This window comes from Schistocerca nitens, chromosome 9 (genome assembly GCF_023898315.1).
Source record: "Schistocerca nitens isolate TAMUIC-IGC-003100 chromosome 9, iqSchNite1.1, whole genome shotgun sequence".
NCBI classification, from domain to species: Eukaryota; Metazoa; Arthropoda; class Insecta; order Orthoptera; family Acrididae; genus Schistocerca; species Schistocerca nitens.
This window is the reverse complement of record NC_064622.1, coordinates 342,650,318-342,674,430: the sequence shown is the minus strand read 5'-3', so window position 1 is coordinate 342,674,430 and position 24,113 is coordinate 342,650,318. Positions and strand designations below refer to the sequence as shown.

Here is a 24,113-nt window from a genome sequence, read left to right as displayed (position 1 = left end):
TCACTCTTTATGTTTCTCTAATTTTAAATGCTTATGTGGTGATGACAGTCAGAAACAACATAATAAACGAAGATATTTATTAAGTGACATAGACGGTTTTATTTGCGAAATATTCACAATGATCATGGACTCACATAGGAAATTTATTTCCTTTATTAATATGTTTTACTTACACTATCATTTGGGGATGTGCTCAAAATAATTCTAGTGAAATTATTTCACAAAATATTTAAATTTCGTCATAATCTTCCATTTACACGAGCCTTGTGTAATTCAGGTTCTGCAAAAACTCCTGTGATTTGTGTTGCCTTGATGCATTTTTAGCATCAGAGGTACATTTTTATTTCAAGTTACAATTCGCTTTTGCAGTGTGGTTATGAAGAATGCAATACAATATTAAGTTTTAAGTGGAGAGAGATAGTGTAAATACAATATGCACTCTTCATATCCCATTTTAACAACCTCACCACACTCAATGAGAAATATCGAGTACAAATATAAATTAAATTTTAATAAAAAGATAAAATGAGAAAAAGAACTAAAATTTCAAGGCATTTGGTTGGACTGGGGGCTGTGGGGATTGCAGCACTGATGGAGAGGGAGAATTGAAGAGAAGAGAATGCAGAATGAATGAAGCAGGTAGGCACGAGAACAGGAATGGGAGTGAGTGTGGGATGTGCATAAAGAAGCATGCTGTTTCAAAATTTAGCAAAATTTTTAGTGTTGTTTACATGCCCGTCGACAGCTCGATGTCTCGACTGCACAGTCAATTGTTACTTTTACTCTTTCCAATACTTACCTTAAATATAATATACAAAATTCTGAACTTTTAATTACTTTGTACTTGCTGTGATGTTATAACTGAAAATCAACAACTGTGAAATATCACTGTGGGAGGATATTCCCAGCAACGAAATCTCAATCCAGTGGAAATGAATTACTTTTATTCAACATCATCTCCTCACTATTCTTTATTCAACATCAGCAAAACTGAACACTTTCACCTAATGTAGAAGTTGGTTATGAATTTTAAATAGCAGTTAAGATAAAAACAAATAAAAGTTCCAGATGTTGAATAATGAGACACTGATGCACACAAAATGGTGGTTCCACTGCAATGAATCTATACTAGGTAACCTGAAAACTGTTTCATTCCTTTTTTTGCATTCAGCTGTTGGGTTTATTTTTTTGCATGGGAGTACAAACCACCTAACATTTGAAAGAACATAACAGATGCACAATCACAATACGTGGATAAACTCAACAAAGTTGCTCTTTCAAAATTGGCTACACTGTAGTGGTGGAACAGAAAACTTTTACAGCAGTCACACATTGGCTAATGGTGGTGGTGTGTGTGTGAGAGAGAGAGAGAGAGAGAGAGAGAGAGAGAGAGAGAGAGAGAGAGAGAGAGAGCATAACAGACTGACACACACAAAGCAGGATTCACAACTGAAACAGTTTGAAAATCTAAACTGTTTACTGATTTACTCAGGTACTGTTAACAGTTTCTTCCATCAGAAATGTTATTCTCTTGTTAATATACATTTCAATGGAGTGATTGCGACAAGAATATCATTTACATTCCTATTTTTTGGCAGTCCAGCCTGAATTTAAATTCTTACATCACTAAACTACTGTGACTGCACTTTCAGAAGTTCAACAGACTTGTCTGCTGGCTATTTTTTTTTTTTTTTTTTTTTTTTTTTTTTTTTTTTTGTTGCAGCACCAGCACAGACGAGGAGAAGATGTTTCACTTTCCTCAAATATTAGAACCAGTATGGACTGAAAGTATAACAACAGAACTGGCCATGGTCTTATTGAAGGAACCATCCGAACATTATCGTGTCACGTAAGGCTTGACTGACAGTATTCTTGAAAGGCAGTAGGGAGGAGATTGTCCCACCAGAAAGTGCCTAACGTGTGCCATTCACATTACACAACACTGTGCTCAGAGTCATTATTAAGCAATGTAAACTACTGTTTTGACCAGATGAAATCACTTACTACAGCTACCCGTGTCGTCAAGCAAACGTAAACCAATATTCTTCATGCAGTTCAGTAGAATTCAGTGTTCTCCAGTTGGGAATGGGTCTATCACCAAGACTTCAAGGATCATTACAAGATATGAACATGAGCATATTCTCACTTCATGGAGTAAAAAGAAAACAAAGTTGCACCCCAGAGTTGTGTACTCCACAGAAATGTCATTTGAACATTCAACTGCTACTGTGAGACAAAAAAACATCAAAAATCTACTTGACAATGGGCATCTCCTATATCACCATCACATGATGAGAGCTACATCAAAAATCTACTTGACAATGGGCATCTCCTATATCACCATCACATGATGAGAGCTACATACAAGTTATAGCTTGCAGGTACCCACAGCGAGAATGCAAAGTAACTTCTTCTGCCAGTTGGGGGACGACTGGGATAGGTGTAATGACTCATAGAATAAGAAACCATCACCACACAACCAATTTGAACTCTAGGCATCCATTACAAACGACAGTACAAACCCTCGGCACCGTGGTTCACAAAGATTGTGAGCAAGCAAACATCTGGAATGGTACAGAAACCAATGGATTCTCTCTGCTGACAGGTGTTAGGATTTGTCTGACACCTGATGAGACAGCTATGTTCCAATGCACGATTCAGTCAAGTGGTCCATGGGTTCAGAAAGGGGGTGTGACAGTTATTTTTTGGGACGGTTAAATAATAATAATAATAATAATAATAATAATAATAATGAATTACAGCTGGAGGCAATGTTTACACACTAATCCCCCTTGTCAGCTAGAAACTACATCCATGTAATGCATTTTGAGCCAAGGTGACTGTTGATACCTTGGTTATGCATAGTTTTATTGATAGTGACACTATACCTTGTTTTACAAGTTCTAAGTTTTCAGATGCCTCTCATCACTATGCAGTAGCAGGATAGCACCCTCAAGCTTACTGCCCAGCCCTACAGTCAAAATTTTGTTGATGGGTTTGTCTTTTAAGATGATAATGCATGATCATATTACACCCACAGCATGAATATTTTATTTCAGAAGGGAAGAACTGAACAACTTACACTTTACATTTACACAGCTACTACACACTTCGCAATTACCTGGGACAGGTTTCATGGAACTACCTTCAAGCTACTTCTCTACTGCTCCACTTACAAACTGTGCACGGGAAAAACGAATGCTTAAAACTTTCTGTCCAAGTTCCAAATTCACATCTGGAAGAGACTGCTGGTGATTGAAATTTTATGATGAGATCCCATCAAAATGAAAAACATTGATATTTTAATGATTGCCACGTAAATTTGTATATTATGCTTTGCTACGCCCTCTTCGAATGTTTTTATGTCCTCCGTCAAACCTAACTGGCGAGGATGCCACATTGCATAGCAATAGTTGATAAGGGGTTGGACAAGCATGGTTTAGGTAGTCTCTTTAGCAGATCTGCTGCATCTTCTAAGTCTTTTGTCATTGCCTTCTCCACATTATCTATGTGATTGTTCTAAATTAAGTAATTTGTAATTGTAATTCCTGGGTATTTAGTTGAATTGGCAGCCTTCAGGATTTGTGTGATTTATCACGTCATTGAAATTTAATGGATTCCTTTTAGTAATCCTGTGGATGACTCCACATTTTTCATCATTTAGAGTCTATTGCCACTTTTCGCACCTAACACTATCTTGTCTAAACCATTTTGCAAATAGTTTTAAACTTCTGATAACTTAACTAGAAGTAAACAAACAGCATCTGCAAACAATGTAAGAGGGCTGCTCAGATCGTCTCTTAATTCATCTGTATAGACTAGAAAGAGTAGAGGGCCTAAACACTTCCTTGAAGAAAACCAAATATCACTTCTGTTTTACTAGATGACTACAATTCATAGGCCATGAGACAAGACAGCATTTGTCAGGAACAGTGCCAAAAGTCTTCTGGAAATCTAGAAATGGAATCACTCTGAGGTCCACTGTTGATAGCACAGGAGACTTTGTATGAATAAAGAGCTAGTTGTGTTTTACCAGAACAATATTTTCTGAATCTGTGCTGACTGTCAGTAGCTAGTTTTCTTCAAGTCTAATATTTGTACACAGATATTTTCCAAAATCCCACTGCAAAGTATTGTCAGGGGTACGTGTCTGTAATTCAGAGGGTTACTTTCATTTCCTTTCTTGTGTATTGGTGTGACCTATGCAACTTTCCACTCTTTAGATGCAGGTCTTTCTTCACTGAGTGAGCAGTTTTATGATTTCTAAATATAGAGCTAATGTATCAGCATACTCTGAAAAGGACCTAACTGGCATAAAATCTGTCCAGAAGACTTGTCTTTATTATGCGATACAAATTGCTTTGCTGCACTGAGGATACTGGCACCCAAGTTTCTAATGTTTGCAGCTGTTTTTGATTTGACTTCTGGTATGTCCTGCAGTATCTGCTGTAATTAACAAGATTGAGCATGCTTGGGGCAAGTTTAAACTTGCTGAGTGTAGAGCAATATAGTAGAAGTATGTGGTACTGAATGTTACTCAGCAGCAGATTTTGATTCAGCAGATAGGCAATTTTGGTTATCACTTTGTTTTTATTTTACAGTAAAGTTAATTTCAAAAGGCTAATTCCTTCATACCCAGCTCCCTTTCAGTCTAAGCCCGCACACATTCACCAATTGCAGGCGGTGTAAAACCTTTTTTTGGACAGTATATATAATTATAAACTTAACATACAACAGATCATTTAGAAGAATCTGTTAAGTATGTATTTGTCATGGCCCACAATCCTGTCAGCCCACAATTTTGAGTAATACTTCAAACATCTGAATTTCTGAAACTTCCTGGCAGATTAAAACTGTGTGCCCGACCGAGACTCGAACTCGGGACCTTTGCCTTTAGCGGGCAAGTGCTCTACCAACTGAGCTACCGAAGCACGACTCACGCCCGGTACTCACAGCTTTACTTCTGCCAGTACCTCGTCTCCTACCTTCCAAACTTTACAGAAGCTCTCCGCAATATCCTTTCTTTCAGGAGTGCTAGTTCTGCAAGTTTCGCAAGAGAGCTTCTGTAAAGTTTGGAAGGTAGGAGACGAGGTACTGGCAGAAGTAAAGCTGTGAGTACCGGGCGTGAGTCGTGCTTCGGTAGCTCAGTTGGTAGAGCACTTGCCCGCGAAAGGCAAAGGTCCCGAGTTCGAGTCTCGGTCGAGCACACAGTTTTAATCTGCCAGGAAGTTTCATATCAGCACACACTCTGCTGCAGAGTGAAAATCTCATTCTGGAAACATCCCCCAGGCTGTGGCTAAGCCATGTCTCCGCAATATCCTTTCTTTCAGGAGTTCTAGTTCTGCAAGTTTCGCAGGAGAGCTTCTGTAAAGTTTGGAAGGTAGGAGACGAGGTACTGGCAGAAGTAAAGCTGTGAGTACCGGGCGTGAGTCGTGCTTCGGTAGCTCAATTGGTAGAGCACTTGCCCGCGAAAGGCAAAGGTCCCGAGTTCGAGTCTCGGTCGGGCACACAGTTTTAATCTGCCAGGAAGTTTCGTATAAGTGCACACTCCGCTGCAGAGTGAAAATCTCAATCTGAATTTCTGACCCTTGAATGGCACAAACTTCAATGATACTTAACATAACTTCCACATATATAAGTGATGTAGTGCAAAATCTGCCAGTCCATAAGAGTCAACTCTAAACTGGCGTTTCAGGCAACTTGTAGTTGAAGAAGTTGTACGACATCAAATAACACAATATAACAACAGAAATGTTATGGTTTGGTTTAATGTGAATGTGCAGCATCTGCAGAAGTGTAACACAGTATATTATTTATTACTTTAAATTCTCAGTTATAAACTTCTTTTCTACTCTCGGCTGCTTGGTCAGCGCATTTTATATTCAGCACTAATAATGTTATTTCCCTGTCTTTAACACCAGAGGTGGGGAATTTGTGGTCTCATATCTTTTACAGCCATATAGGCTAAAAAATCTATTATACAAATGTAATTAGTTTTATTTCTACAGTTAATTCTTAAATCACTTCTCAAATAAATGATACAAAAATGTAAAAAGAAATACAGTTTGGTATCAATTTTTTATTCTGAAGTAATTTCATGGAATTACATAAAAAATTCATTATTTAAATGACTACATTAGTGTTTGTTTGGGCAAATATTTATAGAACTTTAAAAACAGTCTGTCACATATAAATCAATAATGCCAAATGATAGACTTTTCACATCATAAGCAGCACACTGAAGTGACAGAGAACCAAGCACTCAACTGAAAGACTGCTGGAATATCACCATGGTTTGGTATCCAGGCATTCCTTCAAACAACTTATCACTAAGCTCCAGTTGCAGCAGAAAGGTGGTATATCTTGAGTGAATCACAGCACACACACACAAATGATTTCATCATCAAACACATGGTTCACATTAGCAGTATTCTTTAGTTCTACAGCAAAATTTTACAACAACTTTAATTATCTACCACAATCCCATTGCTATGACTGTTTTCAACAGAAATGTATATTCCAGATACTGAGACATTATCTGGAGATGAAGTTTCTGCCAAAGCCATTTCAAGCATTAAACAAAATAGTTGACTGTGACCGATACATAAAGTTACTGAACATAAACTGGCAGGCACTGTTGCTCTTCCTTCCTATGGCAAATACAGCTACCATCAATGTTCGTTATCTCAGCAATTAGCAAAACTTTTTCAAAATACCACTGTATGCATGTTACGTTTGTTTGATTACCATCTAAGGTTCACCAATAGAAACAAATCATATGACATATAAAAAATTGCTGGCGGTTTCATTGCAACTTGTCAAAGTTTTTGTACTGGGATCTTCAGCTAACATTTGTTTGATAATTTTTCTGACTTTTTGCCAGCACAAGTGACTGTAATTGTCAAAGACTAACCCCCTATTTCTGGTGGCATACTACAGCAGCAAAGAAGGGTAAATCTTTGACAATGTCAGCCATTGGATCTGACAAAAAGTCAGAAAATCACTAAACAAATGTCAGCTGACACTGAGCAAATGTCAGCTGAAGAGCTAAGATGAAAATCAACAGGCAACATATCTATATGACAAGTGGTCACTATGTTTAATTGGGTGCTCTGACTCCAAATGTCTAATGCATGAAAGAAGTATTGCAATTGCCTAAATATGCGAAGGGTTTCAGATTTCAAATGGCACAAAAGAAAAAAGAAAAAAGAGGCTTCTTTCTCGTAATACTGAGAGAGATGTGAGGCAAGGAAATTAATTTGTGCAGAACTTGGCACAAGATCTTGTATCATTTTTAGCAGAGCATTAATCCCTTCCCAATGTGGAACATTATTTCTCATGTTTGGACTTTAAGCTGTTAATACAGGTTGGGGAGGGGAAGAGGCAAGGAAGCAAGGAAGGTGTGGTGTCACCGCCAGACACCACACTTGCTAGGTGGTAGCTTTAAATCGGCCGCGGTCCATTAGTACATGTCGGACTCGCATGTCGCCACTGTCAGGATCGCAGATCGAGCGCCACCACACGGCAGGACTCGAGAGACTGACTAGCACTCGCCCCAGTTGTACGACGACGTTGCTAGCGACTACACTGACGAAGCCTTTATCTCATTTGCCGAGAGACAGTTAGAATAGCCTTCAGCTAAGTTAATGGCTACGACCTAGCAAGGCGCCATTTGTACCATTGCATGTATCTCAAGATAGTCTCACTTGTATCATCAAGAATGCTGTATACCAAAGGACGATATAAAAGTTAAGTGTTCTAGTAGCTACGTTCTTTTCTTTATCACATTCATTACGAATCCTGTTCCAGACTTCGCGCCAGTTGGCGTGTGTGTACGTGTGCCCTTTCGGCTACCCGTCACTGTGGACTGGCTGCCTTGTCAGTCCACTACAGAAGGAATATGGAGAGGCTTTTCAGTTACATACATTTCCTCCCTTTACTGCAAACTCTAGGCAAACCATGTATTTCTCTACCTTCCTAACTCTACTTTGCTTTCTTTCTTCAGGTAAAAATATTTTAATTTACTTCTCACTCATGTTTCTTGCAATTCATTTCTTACCCCCCATCTGCCCCCTTCTTGTCAGAATTTCACCTAGTAAGCGTCCGCCCCTCCGGTAGCCAAGTGATCAGCACGACAGAATGTCAATCCTAAGGGCCCGGGTTCGATTCGCGGCTGGGTCAGAGATTTTCTCCGCTCAGGGACTGGGTGTTGAGTTGTCTTAATCATCATCATTTCATCCCCATCGACGCGCAAGTCGCCGAAGTGGCGTCAGATCGAAAGACTTGCACCCGGGGAACGGTCTACCCAACAGGAGGCCCTAGTCACACGACACTTACTTACCTGGTAAGCAATGCTTCTGCCGAAGAGAAATAAAATTCATCATTCTAATGCTCAAAGCAAGAAAACACACACATTAAGAAGCCAATTATAAAAAAATATAAAACTGTCTGACTAATCACCTCAGAGGATGAGCCTTTAGGGCGCATTGGTAACAACAGTACCAAAAACGTCATTAAATAGCAGTAGGCTGTGTAGGTTTTGTTGCAACTATCGGTATTTGAACCAATGGATACTCGCAGATGGCTACCCCATACCAATGTAACAGAGGCCTTAGATAATCTAGGCCAATGTTGTTATTTCACAACTATGTACCTACAAAGTGGTAATCATCAATGAGAAAGAGCACTAGAAGGTTAGCTACAAACCACATTCAGTTACAAACCATCTGGCCATTATCTGTACCATCATATGCGATTTGGATTAAAATCGCAGCTATCAGATGGAGTATTACGAGGACTGCAACAAAAATGATGCATGGTTTACTTAGACAACATCACTGCATTCCCAAGGACGGCCAGGAGCATGTAATACATTTATCTGATGTTTCTGATAATTTACATGCAGCACAAAAAGCACTCAGCTTGGAAAAGTGGCATTTCGTATTACACGCATATTATCAGCCAGGAGGATGTATATGCTGAGCCATGATTTGTTGAAATCATGAGAACCTGCCCAAAGTCCATTAAGGAAAAATAATTGCAATTGTATTTAGTCTTAGCCAATTTTCATAGAAAATTCATTATAAAATTCAGTGAAATCTCAATACCCCTCACACCATATCAACATAAGGAGCAAAATTTCGATTATCTCTGGACTGCGGAACAGAGTTTTTAAAGTTGGGTCACATCTTAAGCCAGAAGGTAGACGGAAGTAAACATCTGATAGAATATGCTTGAAGACAATAAGGCAGAAAGAAATTATTCAACCACAGGAAAGGAAATGCTAGCACTAATCTAAGACATCACTTATTTCTGCTTTTATTTAAGGGATGATATTGCAAGGTAATAACTGATCTTGTGGCACTGAAATGATTACTGGGACAAAAAGAAGCAAGTGACAAAAAGAAGCAAGTAATTTAACTAAGACTAAATGAATTTGATTTTGAAGTTGTATGTCGACTGGGAAAATCACATAGGAATGCAAAATGACTAAGCAGGAAAATACGTGCCATGGAATGTGCTGGTGTAGACACACAAGAATGGCAGAAAGCACAAGGTGTTGACCCAAATTGTCAGCATTTTTCAAAGCAACCGCAATTCAGCAGTGTAGACAGATTACTGTGCAAATAGCCTCACCACAGTGGTAACACTGGTTTCTGCCAGTGTTACCACTGCAGCAAGGCTGTTGGCACTGCACACCATCTACACTGCTGAATGGTGGTTGCTTCGTACCTGTCAGATCAATGAAGTTAAGCGATGTCGAGCTTGGGTAGCACTTGGTTGGGTGACCATTCATGTCTCCCGAGTGCTATTGGCAACCAAGACAAACTCAGCCCTTGTGAGGCCAACTGAGGACCTACCTGGTTGTGAGGTAGTGGCTCCAGTCTCTAAAACTGAAATGGCTTGGAGTGCAGAGTACTGACTACATGTCCCTTCATATCTGCATCCATTGATACCTATCGGTTGAGAATGGCATGGCTAATGGTCGGTACCATTGGGCATTCCAAGGCCTGTTCGGATGGAGTTTAGTTTAGTTTGCTTTAGTGTAGTTTAGTTTAGACAGAGTGCTGTATTGAAAGCCAAGATGTGGTTTGCGACTAGTGGTACCAGCAAAATTATGAAATGAGTTGTTGATGCAGGCTCAGGATTCAGTTGTACCTGGACAGTGGCTGCCAGTCACAGAATGCTGAGACACACAACCAGGATGTCACGCGTTATGTAAAAAATTGTATTCCATGTGCACGAAGAGTGGGCTTTGCCCATAAACAAAATTACATTACAGAAATTACCAGAGGCAAATAGATTGTATCAAATGATTGGCATGGACATATTCAGATCCTTCACTCAAACACCAACAGAAAACTTTTACATACTAACGATAATTGATTATTTTTCATGTTTCATGTCCATGATCATCATACCAAACCAGCAGGCAGAAACTGTGGCAGAAGCAATGGTTACTCAATGGATAATGAAGTTTTTGAGAGTGATAACGGGCCGACCCACAAATTTTATTTCAGATGTAATAAAGCAGTTGTGTCACTTATTATGCACTATAAAGCTTACGACAAGTATATTACAATCATAGGCAGACGGATGGAATTTTACAGCCCACAGGGCAACAGGAAAATTGTGAGTTACAACATCAATACCCACCATAACGAGGTACATCCTTCTCCCTTATGGATTAGTGGTGTATACCTCCAAAGTCCACGAGAGTACAGGCTTGTCCCAGTATGAGGTGGTTTTCAGTCAAAAGAAGCCCTTTCCTTTTGAGCTATGAAAGTCAATCCAGAAAAAGATATGTTGACAGTTAGAAATTTTTTAAAAAGGTTAAAAAATATTTGGCACCTTGTTAAAAAGATGAACACTTAGGGCTTGGAAAGACAGTAAGGTACTCATAATAAAGAAGCAACATTACTGAAGTATCATGTGAAATGATGGGTGATGCCAACCAATCCATGTGCACCAAAAGACAAGTCTAACAAGTCTGATACACATTCCTAAGTAGTAGAAATGACATCACCTGCTAATGTTAAATTACAATTACCAGTGCGCACAGGGCAACAGGAAAATTGAGAGTTACAACATCAATACCCACCATAACGAGGTAAGTCCTTCTACCTTATGGATTAAATTACAATTACCAGTGCGCACCGCAGTAGTGCACATATTGTGTGCTCATTCACTTAAAGGAACCCAAAATGCACTGCCTCCACTGCTGCACCACCTTTCGAAGGGGCAAAGAGAGAAGCAGAAGGGTGAATGGAAAAAAGGAAAAGAAAGGTAAGATCAGGCAAATATTAATTTGCCGGATGTAGAGTTGAGTGTTACACCCTCCATAATTATCCAGTAGCATGGGGAGCACTGCTAAAGTTTACGTCTCTGAAAGTACACAAAATACTGTTAACTCCACCAGAAAAAGTCCCCTGGCTTGTTCTCCAAACAGGAATTCTGCACTGCCAGACTGGACCAGACACCTCTCCCAAAAACAACATGTGCACACCATCCCCTGGCTGTGTAATTTCATTCTGTTACACTCTCAGAAATCTGTAAGGGCTTGTCCTAAAGATACAATCACAAATAAAACACAATTTTTCCGAAGAATTGGACTGCACTGGTTGTTTTCTGCGGTAACCCGGTGGTCATCATTTGTACCCATTATAATTAAGGATGTTATAGTGGCACACAGCACACAGAGCTACAGGGTTTATTGATTAATGGCACCTGGTGTAAAATTTCTGGACCAACCTTCAGATTACCCACAACCATCACTTGAACCACCACCCTAAATCTCACCCATATATTAACTTGCCTACCTACCTGTCCTATACTTTGAGATTGTATCCACTGTAAACCTGACCTACTTGACTAACATGTTAAACCTGATCTTTCTTGCACCTATAGATCAGATTTTAGTTGTACAAAATTGCCACATATCAATGGAACACCTAATAAACAACATGAAAAGATATTGTGCAGAACATCATCGCAAACTTGTGACCATAGGAACCACAACCTCAGCCACCTGCATAATTCTATCCATCACAGATATTGCTTACTACAAGCATAGAGTTGACCAAATACCACCCCTACCGACCTCCAACCTATGGGTTCACACCAGTGATACTGGCACCCAAGAAGATCTGGCTGACATGAAAAAGTGCAAATTGCAAGAAAAAAAACTGTGTATGCTTAGCTTAAGTGTAACAATGGAGAAAGTGACACCGTAAATGAAGTACACTCACAAAATTCAAGTCACAGACGCAAGATGTACTATATGTAACTACTTCAAGTGCTCTGTTGTAGCCATTTTTTGAACAGAAATTCAGGTACCGAATTTAGTTAAGGACGGAAGAGAGTAATGGATCAAGCAGTGCCAGTAGCCAGAATGCAAACTTCTGGGAAATGACCGTTGCAAGTCAGTTACTTATGCTGACAGAAGCACCTTTTGCCAATCATACCAACCTACTACTATGAGTCAATGACTGTTCAGAAGACTGGCCACCCTTTGTGAAGCTTCCATGCTAGCAGGAGAGTTTGATGACACTGAGGTATTTGGCAATGATGGAACTTATGTCTATTCTGTTCCAGAAATTAGCATTTATATCCTCTGCAACCAGCTAGTCAGGATTCTGGATAGCTGGGCTATGCCATAATGCTCAGCCTGGGCCAGTTGCTGCCATCAAGAAGTCGTACCAATGATGCAGCTGCCCCTGTAACCGTGCCTCGAACCTCCTATTGCTGCCTGACCACCGAAACACTTGGCAGCTTTGCTGGAGTCCAGTTGCCTTTAAGCATTCCAGGGCTCGCATTGAGAACAAAAAGGCTTTGGGTGTGTATCTACAGTAAAATAAAGCAATGAAAACTCCAGGATGGAATAATGACAACATCATGCTGTTACTCACCATATAGCAGAGCCTTTTCATAATAGTGTCTATAGTAAAATATTTGTGTGAATGAATGCATCTGGCTGCAGCTGCCAGTTCTACTTCGCTTGTTGTACAACTGTAGAATACTTTCAAGAATCACTATAGAGAGAACCAATCAGAATTCACTACATAAAAATCAGTTTGATTTTAATTAATTTTTGCTTTAAAGACAATTTTGATGTATTACCAATACTTCATGCACATCAACATAAGATCTGAAGTATACTGAAAGCAAAGTATCCAAGGATCATGGGTGTCTCTATATATTCTCCAAGTTAAGTGTTGTAGGTTATTCAGTTCTATGGTGCCCCTCAATAGCTGTGCGAGTTAAGTTTCGACTCTGCCTGGCAGTTAACGACAAGAACAGAATACTGGCCAGCCTGTATGTGGTTTTTGAGCAGTTTTACATGTCCCACTATATGAATACCAGATTGATACTCATGTTCTACCTCAGATATACATAACACAAACATTTAGAAAACTGAAACTACTCGGCAGATTAAAACTGTGTGCCACACCAAGACTTGAACTTGGGAACTTTGTATTTTGCAGGCAAGTGCCCTACCGACTGAGCTACCAAATCATGACTCACGACCTGTTCTCACAGGTTTATTTCTGTCAGTACCTCATCTTTCCTTCCAAATTTCATAGCATCTCTCCTGTGAAACTTTCAGGACTAGTGGAGACTTGGCTTTGCTACAGCCTGGGGGATGTTTCCAGAATGAGACTAGGTACTAGCAGAAGTAAAGTTGTGAGAACAGGTTGAGAGTCATGCTTACACAGCTCTGTCAGTAGAGCACTTGCCCACAAAAGGCACAGGTTCACGTCTCAATCCAGCACAGTTCCAATCAGCCAGGAAGTTTAATATCCATGCACAGTCCACTGCAGAGAGAAAATATCATTCTGGAAACATACTCTAAGTGGTGGCTACACCAGATCTCTACAATGTCCTTTCTTCCACGAGTGCTAGTCCTGCAAGTTTTACGGGACAGCTTCTGTGAAGTTTGGAATGCGGGAGATGAGGTATTGGCAGAAGTAAAACTGTGAGAATGGGCCACGAGTCATTCTTGGGTAGTTGAGTCAGTAGAGCACTTGCTTGTGAATGGTACAGGTCCTGACTTGAGTCTCAGACTGACACACAGCTTTAATCTGCCAGGAAGTTTTATACAGCACACATTCTGTTGCAGAGTGAAAATCTCATTTTGAAAACTATCACTTACATATAGACTTTATTTTAGAAGCAGATACATGGGGCACACTGGTATCATGCTGAGAGGGGCAAGGGGGGTGGGGGGTGGGGGGGACTGATGACCTTAAGATGTTTTGTCTCCTTAAACCCATAAACAACAGTTTAATTCCAAGGCTTTATTCTAAAGACAAAATTTGGCTAATCCATTAAAAGCTGAAATGTGAGAATGTAAGGTATAAAAAAAATTAATTTTTTGAACCAAATGACCTTAAAAGACTACCAAATAATAAGGGCTGTTATGTGGAAGAAAGCACGAGAATCTATAAATACTAATTTTCAAATTTTTATGCAGAAAGGAAATGTTCAAAAAAGGTGAAACTGTCTCCAGAAGCTGATCAAGCTTTTCTTTATTTACATGAAAATATTTTTAGAGGTGTGCAACGGATCACAGCTCTCCTAATACTGGGCTCTCTCCCCTCTGCCCTGTGCAGCCAGCCACACTTGACAAAGCTCTGCATGTACCTGGAAAACAAGCAACACAACTAGCACTCAGTGCTCTAGGAAGAACTGTAATCAGGTGGCCGCTGGTCGCGTCTGCTTCACCCACTGAAATGTCAATCACAAAATTATTTTAATCAGAGTGTTTTAAACATAGCTGCACAACAGCAACGGTTCCACGTAATAAAATTATAAACAGCCGACCAGTTGCAATGGATAAAGAATTCTTTACCTAGGTTTCAACAAATTTAAATTTGTCTTCTTCAGAAGGTGGCCTAAGGACAATGAACATCATAGCTTACATTAGAAAGGTATGAAACTTAAGTCAAGAATAGATATTAACACAAATTAGAGAGCTCTTGCATTACAAAAATATGAGAATGACAACTGGTAATTACAATTTTACATTAGTATGAACTGATGTATCATCGCCGTTTTTACAAATGTCGGCATAAATCCATTTGTCAAAATTAAAATATAACCCTAGAAATAGGGTTTGTCATGTAAATATAAATTAGTACATGGATGTTGCAGAGCTCACAACCGACTGAGTATAATCAGGCCAGCGTAGTTACTCTGCGGCCAGGGCAGGTGGCGCTCATGGCGCGAACCATGTGCCGATTGGCGTACAAAAGCAACGTGTAAATTATCAGTATTAATAACGTTCTTAGATAAAGTAACAATAAAAAGAAGGAAAGTGTTTAACACTCCCGTTATAACAGTATGGGAGCCTTGGTACAATTAATGTAGTTATACATCAAAAAGCAGGTGGCGCTTACTCTGAGAGAGTTACACACAGTGGCATATACAGCCAGAATATAAAAATTACATTACTATATTAGTGAAGCCCACACACGCTATATATGTCAGAACTTTAAAATTGACAATAATGGCTCTTAAGACAGAATTACAAACCCTGGTCCACAATCCAGTTAATACACATTCGCAGGGAACCAACGTTTTAGAGCCAGACAAAATGACATAAGGGGCGATGTAGTAGCAGCCATACATTGTGAGAAAACCACATTACATAAAGGGTAGTGAGCTTAAAGATTTGAAAGTGCATCATAGCTTCCTGAGAAAATAGACCACTGAGGTTACCAGTATTAATGTTATACCATAAACAGTACAGGTTTAAAGCCTTCGAAAAATTGTCTACAAGCAAGGTTCAACTGCTCGTTCAGTATAGTACCGTCTTTGAGCTCTACATGTTTAAAAATTTGTAACTCTTCCCACGGATCTAGTCTACGCCCTTTGACTTGTCTGTGTAGGATAACCGTGTCTTCTAACTGTTTAGGCGTATGGCCGGCTATCAAGAGGTGTTCAGCAAAAGGAGCGAATATACACAGCTCTACTTTTGCTGAACACCTCTTGATAGCCGGCCATACGCCTAAACAGTTAGAAGACACGGTTATCCTACACAGACAAGTCAAAGGGCGTAGATTAGATCTGTAGGAAGAGTTACAAATTTTTAAACATCTAGAGCTCAAAGACGGTACTATACTGAACGACCAGTTGAACCTTGCTTGTAGACAATTTTTTGAAGGCTTTAAACCTGTACTGTTTATGGTATAACATTAATACTGGTAACCTCAGTGGTCTATTTTCTCAGGAAGCTATTATGCACTTTCAAATCTTTAAGCTCACTACCCTTTATGTAATGTGGTTTTCTCACGATGTATGGCTGCCACTACATCGCCCCTTATGTCATTTTGTCTGGCTCTAAAACGTTGGTTCCCTGCGAATGTGTATTAACTGGATTGTGGACCAGGGTTTGTAATTCTGTCTTAAGAGCCATTATTGTCAATTTTAAAGTTCTGACATATATAGCGTGTGTGGGCTTCACTAATATAGTAATGTAATTTTTATATTCTGGCTGTATATGCCACTGTGTGTAACTCTCTCGGAGTAAGTGCCACCTGCCTTTTTGATGTATAACTACATTAATTGTACCAAGGCTCCCATACTGTTATAACGGGAGTGTTAAACGCTTTCCTTCTTTTTATTGTTACTTTATCCAAGGACGTTATTAATACTGATAATTTACACGTTGCTTTTGTACGCCAATCGGCACATGGTTCGCGCCATGAGCGCCACCTGCCCTGGCCGCAGAGTAACTACGCTGGCCGATTACACTCAGTCGGTTGTGAGCTCTGCAACATCCATGTACTAATTAATATTTACGTGACAAACCCTATTTCTAGGGCTATATTTTAATTTTGACAAATGGATTTATGCCGACATTTGTAAAAACGGCAATGATACATTAGTCCATACTAATGTAAAATTGTAAATACCAGTCGTCGTTCTCATATTTTTGTAATGCAAGATCTCTCTAATCTGTGTTAAAATCTATTCTTGACTTAAGTTTCATACCTTTCTAATGTAAGCTATGATGTTCATTGTCCTTAGGCCACCTTCTGAAGAAGACAAATTTAAATTTGTTGAAACCTAGGTAAAGAATTCTTTATCCATTGCAACTGGTCGGCTGTTTATAATTTTATTTAATCAGAGTATTAACTGGGTAGACTGATATCTACTGCGGCCATGCAAATCGGGAACAACTTGAAAATAGCTGATGGCTAGTACGAACAACAGTTTCAGCCAATATTCGCCTAAAGAAATGGTACACTACAGCTGCTAGCAAAACTGAAGCTAGACTATTCCTAGGTCAGTCTCCAGAAGCAACTTACAGTCATAGCCGGAGAGTGGCTGGTGAGGCTCTGGCCTGCCTCCTGGCGGTGCAGTACCAACTGAGCAGCACGGCCGACATCACCCTCAGCAATGGCCAAGCAGTGACGCACCTCGATAGTGCACGCGCTGGGGAACATCTCCTGTAGGAGCTGCACTTGAGCTGCATCGTACTGTGGCTCCTGCAATAAAGGAAGATAAACTTACAATTCCAACACACTTAGGCATGAACATCAATCATATTAAACAACACACTCTTAAACACTTTTGCCGCAATTTTTAATTTTATTTCAGGTATAAGACAGGTTTCAAACTATACGTACATTACTGATAGTTAGAAGGAGGACTACATGTTTGAGTCGTTTTATACTCATTAAGACATCCTGCACATGTTCCTGGGTACAATTTCTGCTCTTGTAATTGGCCCTGTATATACCTGGACATGCATACAGAAACTGGGCTTCATAAAATAAAATCGAAGCAGCAACACACCATCCACTCACTTAAAAAATTCATCTGACACAGCAAAAAGAGTGAAACTGTATCAACTTTATTACTCTAATGGAGTTCCACTGTATAATTACATATTCAGTTTGCTATGTCATAAGTTTAAAAGAATTACTTCATTTCCAAAACAATTACCATGGTGTTCACAATTCCAGTACCACAATTCACCAATTTGATTTCACAATGAGTAATTAATCACTACAACCACAAACAATTATTCAGAACTAGGAACATTAGACACATTTATCTGATCTTTCTATTGCCAGTATTTGTATCCCTGAGGATTTTTCTTATATGGGCATCACATCAAAGTACAAGGTGTGTTTCTATCACAATGTATTGCCTCCTAATGTTGCGACATCATTAGAAGCTATAAAGAGTCAGATATTAGTTTCAAACACAAACCAGCTCAGAGGTTTGTATGTATCTACACAACGGTTGGGTCGTGATGTCATCAGACCACTGCCTAAGAGTGTGGAGTCACACCGATGTGTGTTACAGAGCTTGTAGTGGGGGGAGAGATGGTGCTGTCTGCTTTGTTTTGTACTAAGGCACACAACTTGTCTAGTTTCAGGCCTTCTTTTCTGTTAAAGTTGTTTTTATGCTTTTGAATTTCTATGACTTCTCTGTAATGCCTGGATCTCAATAAAATCAGAGAAACAAATAGAAATTACTCTTGTGTTCTTTAAGCCAGATGTTATTACTTCTTTCTGTAGTTTCTATGTACATTTGACTGCATGTGGCAAGGAACTTTTTATACTCCTGGTGCAGCAGCTGGTGAGTGCAGGTACTTAGCAGCATTCAAATGTTACCATACCTTTCTTGCTGGTTTAAACGCTATGTCAATACTGTGTTCCTCTTAGCACTTTGCTGATGCAATTTGTAGCTTTTTTATGAACAGGAGGAAAACTTCCTCTAACTTCTTCAGTAGAAGTTCCAGATATTTTTCCTATTTAGTTTTTGCCAGCTTCACCAATTCTTATGAAAGTAATTATTACGTGATAAAGTTCTTCCTTCAAGTACTGTGGCCCACAAATTCTTTTTGTCTGGCCTACCTACAATTTAATCACTACTCTTTTATACGTGTGATGGTAACTGGGATGTTAGGAAAGGTATCCTCCATCCATGTGAATGGGCTTTCTGCAAACTGTGTGCTCTGAAGCCCCATCAGTTAATACTATGTACCTGTGCAGCTAAAAATGAAATTTGGCTTGTTTCCCTTTTTGCATATGAACTTTATATTAGAGTTAATATCATTCACAAAATTAAGAAATTCTGAGTTTTTTCCTCTATGTGACAATATGACAAAAGTATCATCACTACACCAAAACCAACAGGAGTGTTTTTGTGAAATTTAGAACTTTCTCAGGAGACAAACTGTTACATGAAATTTCAGGTGAACTGTATGAGGTCCGTAACTTGCTGCCACAATATTTCAGTGCAGATTTGTTGGTGCACGAGTAGTAATCCTGGTTGTCACCGTACATGCACTGCTTGAGCTTAAGTCTGCAGCTGCAAGTCAGCACGATACTCCGAGCATCCTCCTTGGTGAAAGCTCATCTTATTGATATCATATTAATTTTCTTCACAGGGTAAAATTGCACGACAACACCAGTGTAGTGACAAGTCTGCACAAAACTACTGCGCATTTTTTCGCTCCCATGACATTTGAAAAGTATTCCATATACTGGTAAAGTGTTATATATAAATTTTAATTATTTCTGCAGTAGTAAGTATCTAATGTTAAATTACAAATTGGTTATTTTATGTTTTCCTTGTTGCAAAGATCGAGTATGCACTGACCGTTTTACTTCATTTGGTACACATTAAGTCTTCGCCAGGTCAACAGCCATCTACTGCAACAGCCCAAGGCTATACAAAATCTAATGCAGTGTTATTAGTAAATACACGAATATCACTGCTATAATTAGTTACATAATGCTCACAATAAAGGACACACATATATATATTTACTTTAAGTTTTTAAATACAAGACACTATGATGTAATCTGTGTCATTTAATAACCCACACTGACATCATTTTGAAGATAAAAAAGCAATAATTGAGTTCGCATATTTTATTATTCTTACATGAAGAAATTTATTTTGTGATGTCTTATGAAAGTTTCATATATATACTGAATGAAGTATTTATATTGCAAGTAGTACAAAAAAGGGACCAAAACAGTGATATCCTTTTTTAAAAATGAATTTAGATGCAAGATTTATACAAAAATATGTACCCATTTTAAAGATATACTTTTTACATTTGGCTTCATTTAACGGATAAAATAACTAATTACAAAATACTGTCTTTAGTAGTAAACATTAAAATGATCATTCAGTAATTGCAATATTCAGTTATAAAGTGTATAATGAACCACCCTGATACCATGTATACTATCAATTCTTGCATAGGTTAAAATTATCTCAGCTATTTCATTAAAAGAATTCATATGATTTTGTAGACGATCTATTATATTTCAGGCTAAAATGTATAAAAAAGAAATTAACGTGTGACAATCGATATTTACTGACAGTTAAAATTACTCTTCTTTTAAAAATATTTGAAATTACAAAATTTCCGGTATACTTAAAATTCATATCATTAATTGTACAATCTAACTCTAATGATTTAATTTATTTCTGGATCTATTTATAAAATAATTCTCCTGTCGAGAAAGTTTGTAAACTCTTTTGCTTTTGTAAACTCTTTGATTACTGTGAATACCGCAGAAGGTAAGGAGTGGTGGGCAAGCATCTGATGGAAGCAGATGTTTTCTAAGTTTGTCACCAACAATGTCATTATGTAGTTTTTTTTCCTTTCTTTTAATGTGGAAAATGTAAAAACGGTGTGATGTTGTAAAATGTGAAAAAGAATAAAAGTCAAGAACAATACAGGCAAATCTTCATCAGTTATTTAGTCAACAAGAACCTACAAAATCAAAATTTCAGCTGCAAGAATGTACCCCCAACACAAGACTTTGAGCCATTGACAACAACAACGAGATAATAAAGTAAGTAAAAAGTTATTCTTTTGTATATCTTACGCCTCTCGAAGCTTTCAAAATTTGTGCAAGGAATGAGAATTTTAATGGTGATGTATGGGAGGGTAACATTACAAGTGGAATATAGCGAACAAACCACATCCTTGTATTCTGGTGGTCATGAGCTGCTGCACATTGCTACATTGACTTGGTAACATTTTCATAGTGTTGCCCAACAGTTGGCAGTACTTGCAAGTGGTGAAAAAGTTGAACATTCACAAATGTGTACCTCAGGTTTCCATGGGGGAAAAAAATACTTCTGTTGCAACTAAGACAGTAAAATTGGATGTAAACAATTATAACCAGAAGTCTGAAAGGGTTAAAAAAGATGTGGAGGTCTACAGGCACATGCAAAGAGGAGTGGGTAAGTCATTCAATAACCAAAGAGAGCTTAGAGATAAGCAATTCATTAGGTTGAGTACTAGATACAATTTTGATCCATAGCTTACTGATCTAGATAATAATCTCCCCACCCCTTCTCAGTTTCAAATTTTTGACATTACTTGCATAGTTTTATCAGCTTCTCCTTACCCTATACCTTTTACTTTGAACTTCCTGTTCACCTCCCCCCCCCCCCCCTCTCCTGTATATGTACAGTTGTTATGTTGGCACTGCATGTAGCATAGAGATAGTTAGTCCTACGCTTCCAGCCACCATTCCTTACAGAGTTAAGAAGACGGATCAGTACCATTCTTTTCTTTCGGTGTTTTGAGCGTGTGTGAGTGAAATGGTTTCGAGTCAAAAGAAAGTGGATGTTTCGATGGTCAACAAGTTGGAAGCACTCAACAGAACAGACAAAGGAGAATTGCTGAAAAACATCGCTCAAGGAGATATTGTAGGGACATCAACTGTGGTGTGCTGGAAGAAGAACCAAAAAGAAATTTCAGATTTCTGTTAAAAATAAACTTACAGGCTACTTATGAAAATAAACATGAGTAGAATACAGTGTCTGTACAGTTCAAGTGCCAAAAGAGTGTTTCTTTTTAGTGCCAAAAGGAAAGGTTTGAATATTGTAGCACATATTAGAGTTTTCATGTTTAGTAGAATATGTTCGGATTATCTAGATTTTTGGTAATCTGAATTACACCCAGTCCCACCTAGACACAATAAGTGATGTTCTTGTGTATTGGATTAAAGTGTCTCAACAGGATAACATCTGCAGCATGACATGGATGTACGAATAAGCATTGTTGCCGTCCCCTAATACTGAAGCCCTTCAATCCAAATTCTCATAACTGCACAGTACATATGAGAGTTGTCACCATACTGTTGCTGTGACACAGCAAGCACGGTGCGCTGCTCCTGAGAGCCCAAGCTACATATCAACACAGTTGGGACAAACATGAAAGGGAAATTGTGGCCAAAGATTGTCAACAGATAGTTGCTGGCTAATACTTAGGGATACTACACCACTATTTCCTCTGGCTGCTGGATATCTTTTGAATAAAAATAATTTCCAGTTTTCATGTATAATGCTATTATTATGACACTTGCTTGATTAAATAATTCATAGTCACATCGATGTTTTGTAACAACAAACTGTACACAAACTGTGAAAGTAAACATGCCTATCTACATTTGCTATTTTGCTTTTCATGTTTTATTACAGTAAGGATTGTTTAGTTCTTTGTTTTATTATGCAATTTCATAAATTTTATATTTTATGCTATTTTCATTCTTTAAATATTTTTAGAGTGATTTTTTAAGATTGGGTGGAGGGGGAGGGGGGGAGAAACACCTTGTTACACAGAGGACACACTTACCACAGCTGGCCACAGTTTGCATCTATTTATCTGTTTAAAGATACTCACTGACCTTTACTTTTGGTATCTGACACACCTATTTTGGAAGCAAGAGCGAAGAATGTGTGTAAGAGGTAAGTGACTACTAATATATTTTACGGTTGCACTCTAAACCATAGTTTTCCTACCACAGAGAGAAAACATTTTGTAAGTGTTTCTCATATTATTTTAATTGTGTATTGGGATATTTTGATCACAGGAAAATCTAAGGATGGTACTGTGTACCAAAACTAGTAGACAGTGGGCAGAATAAACAAATTGCGACTGTAGACTGAAGCAAATATTTTTTCCCCTAAAAATTTCAGTGTCAAATGGTGAGAAATGCTTGTGGGCCAGGAAAAGAGCACAGTTGTTAATTCAGAAAGTGGAGTTCTTTCTTTTCCTGTGGGTCACCAAAGATGTAGCTTTCAAGAATACCGTTACAAAGCAGAACACACTAGAAAGTATTGCAGCAGATTTTGAGACAAAATCTGCCAAAATATGAAAAAAATTCATAAACTGCTGACAAGAAATTAATAAATTATTTCCTGAAAACTTATATACGCATACCTCTGCATCCATTTCTTAACTTTTTATTTTTGTCAAGGTTTTTCTTTAATAAAAACTGTAAGATAACAACAACAGCCACAGCTCTGAGTTTCAAGCACAACATTTTCTACTTCCACTTGCTCCTTACAACACGATTCTGTGGAAACAGTTCTGCAAGTTCTTGTAGCAAGTTCCAGAGATTAATAAGGAATTTAGAAAAGTAAACTTGCTGTCCTTGTGCAAAAACGTCAGCAAGTACAGTCCTCGCAGGATACTGTGGCCAATGCGCAGTGACCAATTTTCATCCAAAGCGCTGGGTGAGTTCATTCACTTGATCAGAAGGGCAGGCTGACAATGTCTGAAGCCTTTTGGGCAGTCAGTTATGACAGAATCGAGGTGCACACCCTGCAATCTTTCTCAAATAATTTTACAGAAACTATTCAGTAAAAAATCATTTTTGCTTTACTTATAGCTTTATACATCAAGTTCATGATGGCATGCCCATCATTTTGTTAATGGCCATAGTTATTATGATATTTATGTGGAAGTAAGGCACTGCACAAAATTCGAATAAAGTTTGTAATAAAAAATGAAGGTCAACATATTACATAATATGTTGCAGCATATGAAATTTAGATAACATATTGGATCTTTAGACTTGGGTGGCAGTCTCAATCTGTCACCAATCTCGAGAAAATTGACCAGACGTAGCACAAATGCAAAAGCGAGAGGTAGGGGAGGCCATTTGTGATTTATCAGTTAAAATTCTATGTCTACTGGTGCAAACAGTTTGACCATGTACATGGTTTACCACAATGGCAGGGAATCAATAAATGACAGGCTTCCTCAATCTTAGCTCATCTTTTACTGAGACAAGGAGTTCTCTATCTTGGCTTGCAGGCAAAATACACTTTTCAAA

At 38.5% G+C, this 24,113-nt stretch overlaps 1 protein-coding gene across 3 annotated transcripts in view; it reads right to left on the bottom strand.

The window, feature by feature from the left end:
- Window positions 1–24,113, bottom strand: part of LOC126203207 (CUE domain-containing protein 2) — a 102,331-nt gene that overhangs the window by 62,883 nt on the left and 15,335 nt on the right. For all 3 annotated transcript variants that reach the window (XM_049937450.1, XM_049937452.1, XM_049937451.1), the window contains exon 5: window positions 17,313–17,492. In XM_049937450.1, the coding sequence (XP_049793407.1) occupies window positions 17,313–17,492 (180 nt within the window). The remainder of the gene's footprint in view (window positions 1–17,312; window positions 17,493–24,113) is intronic.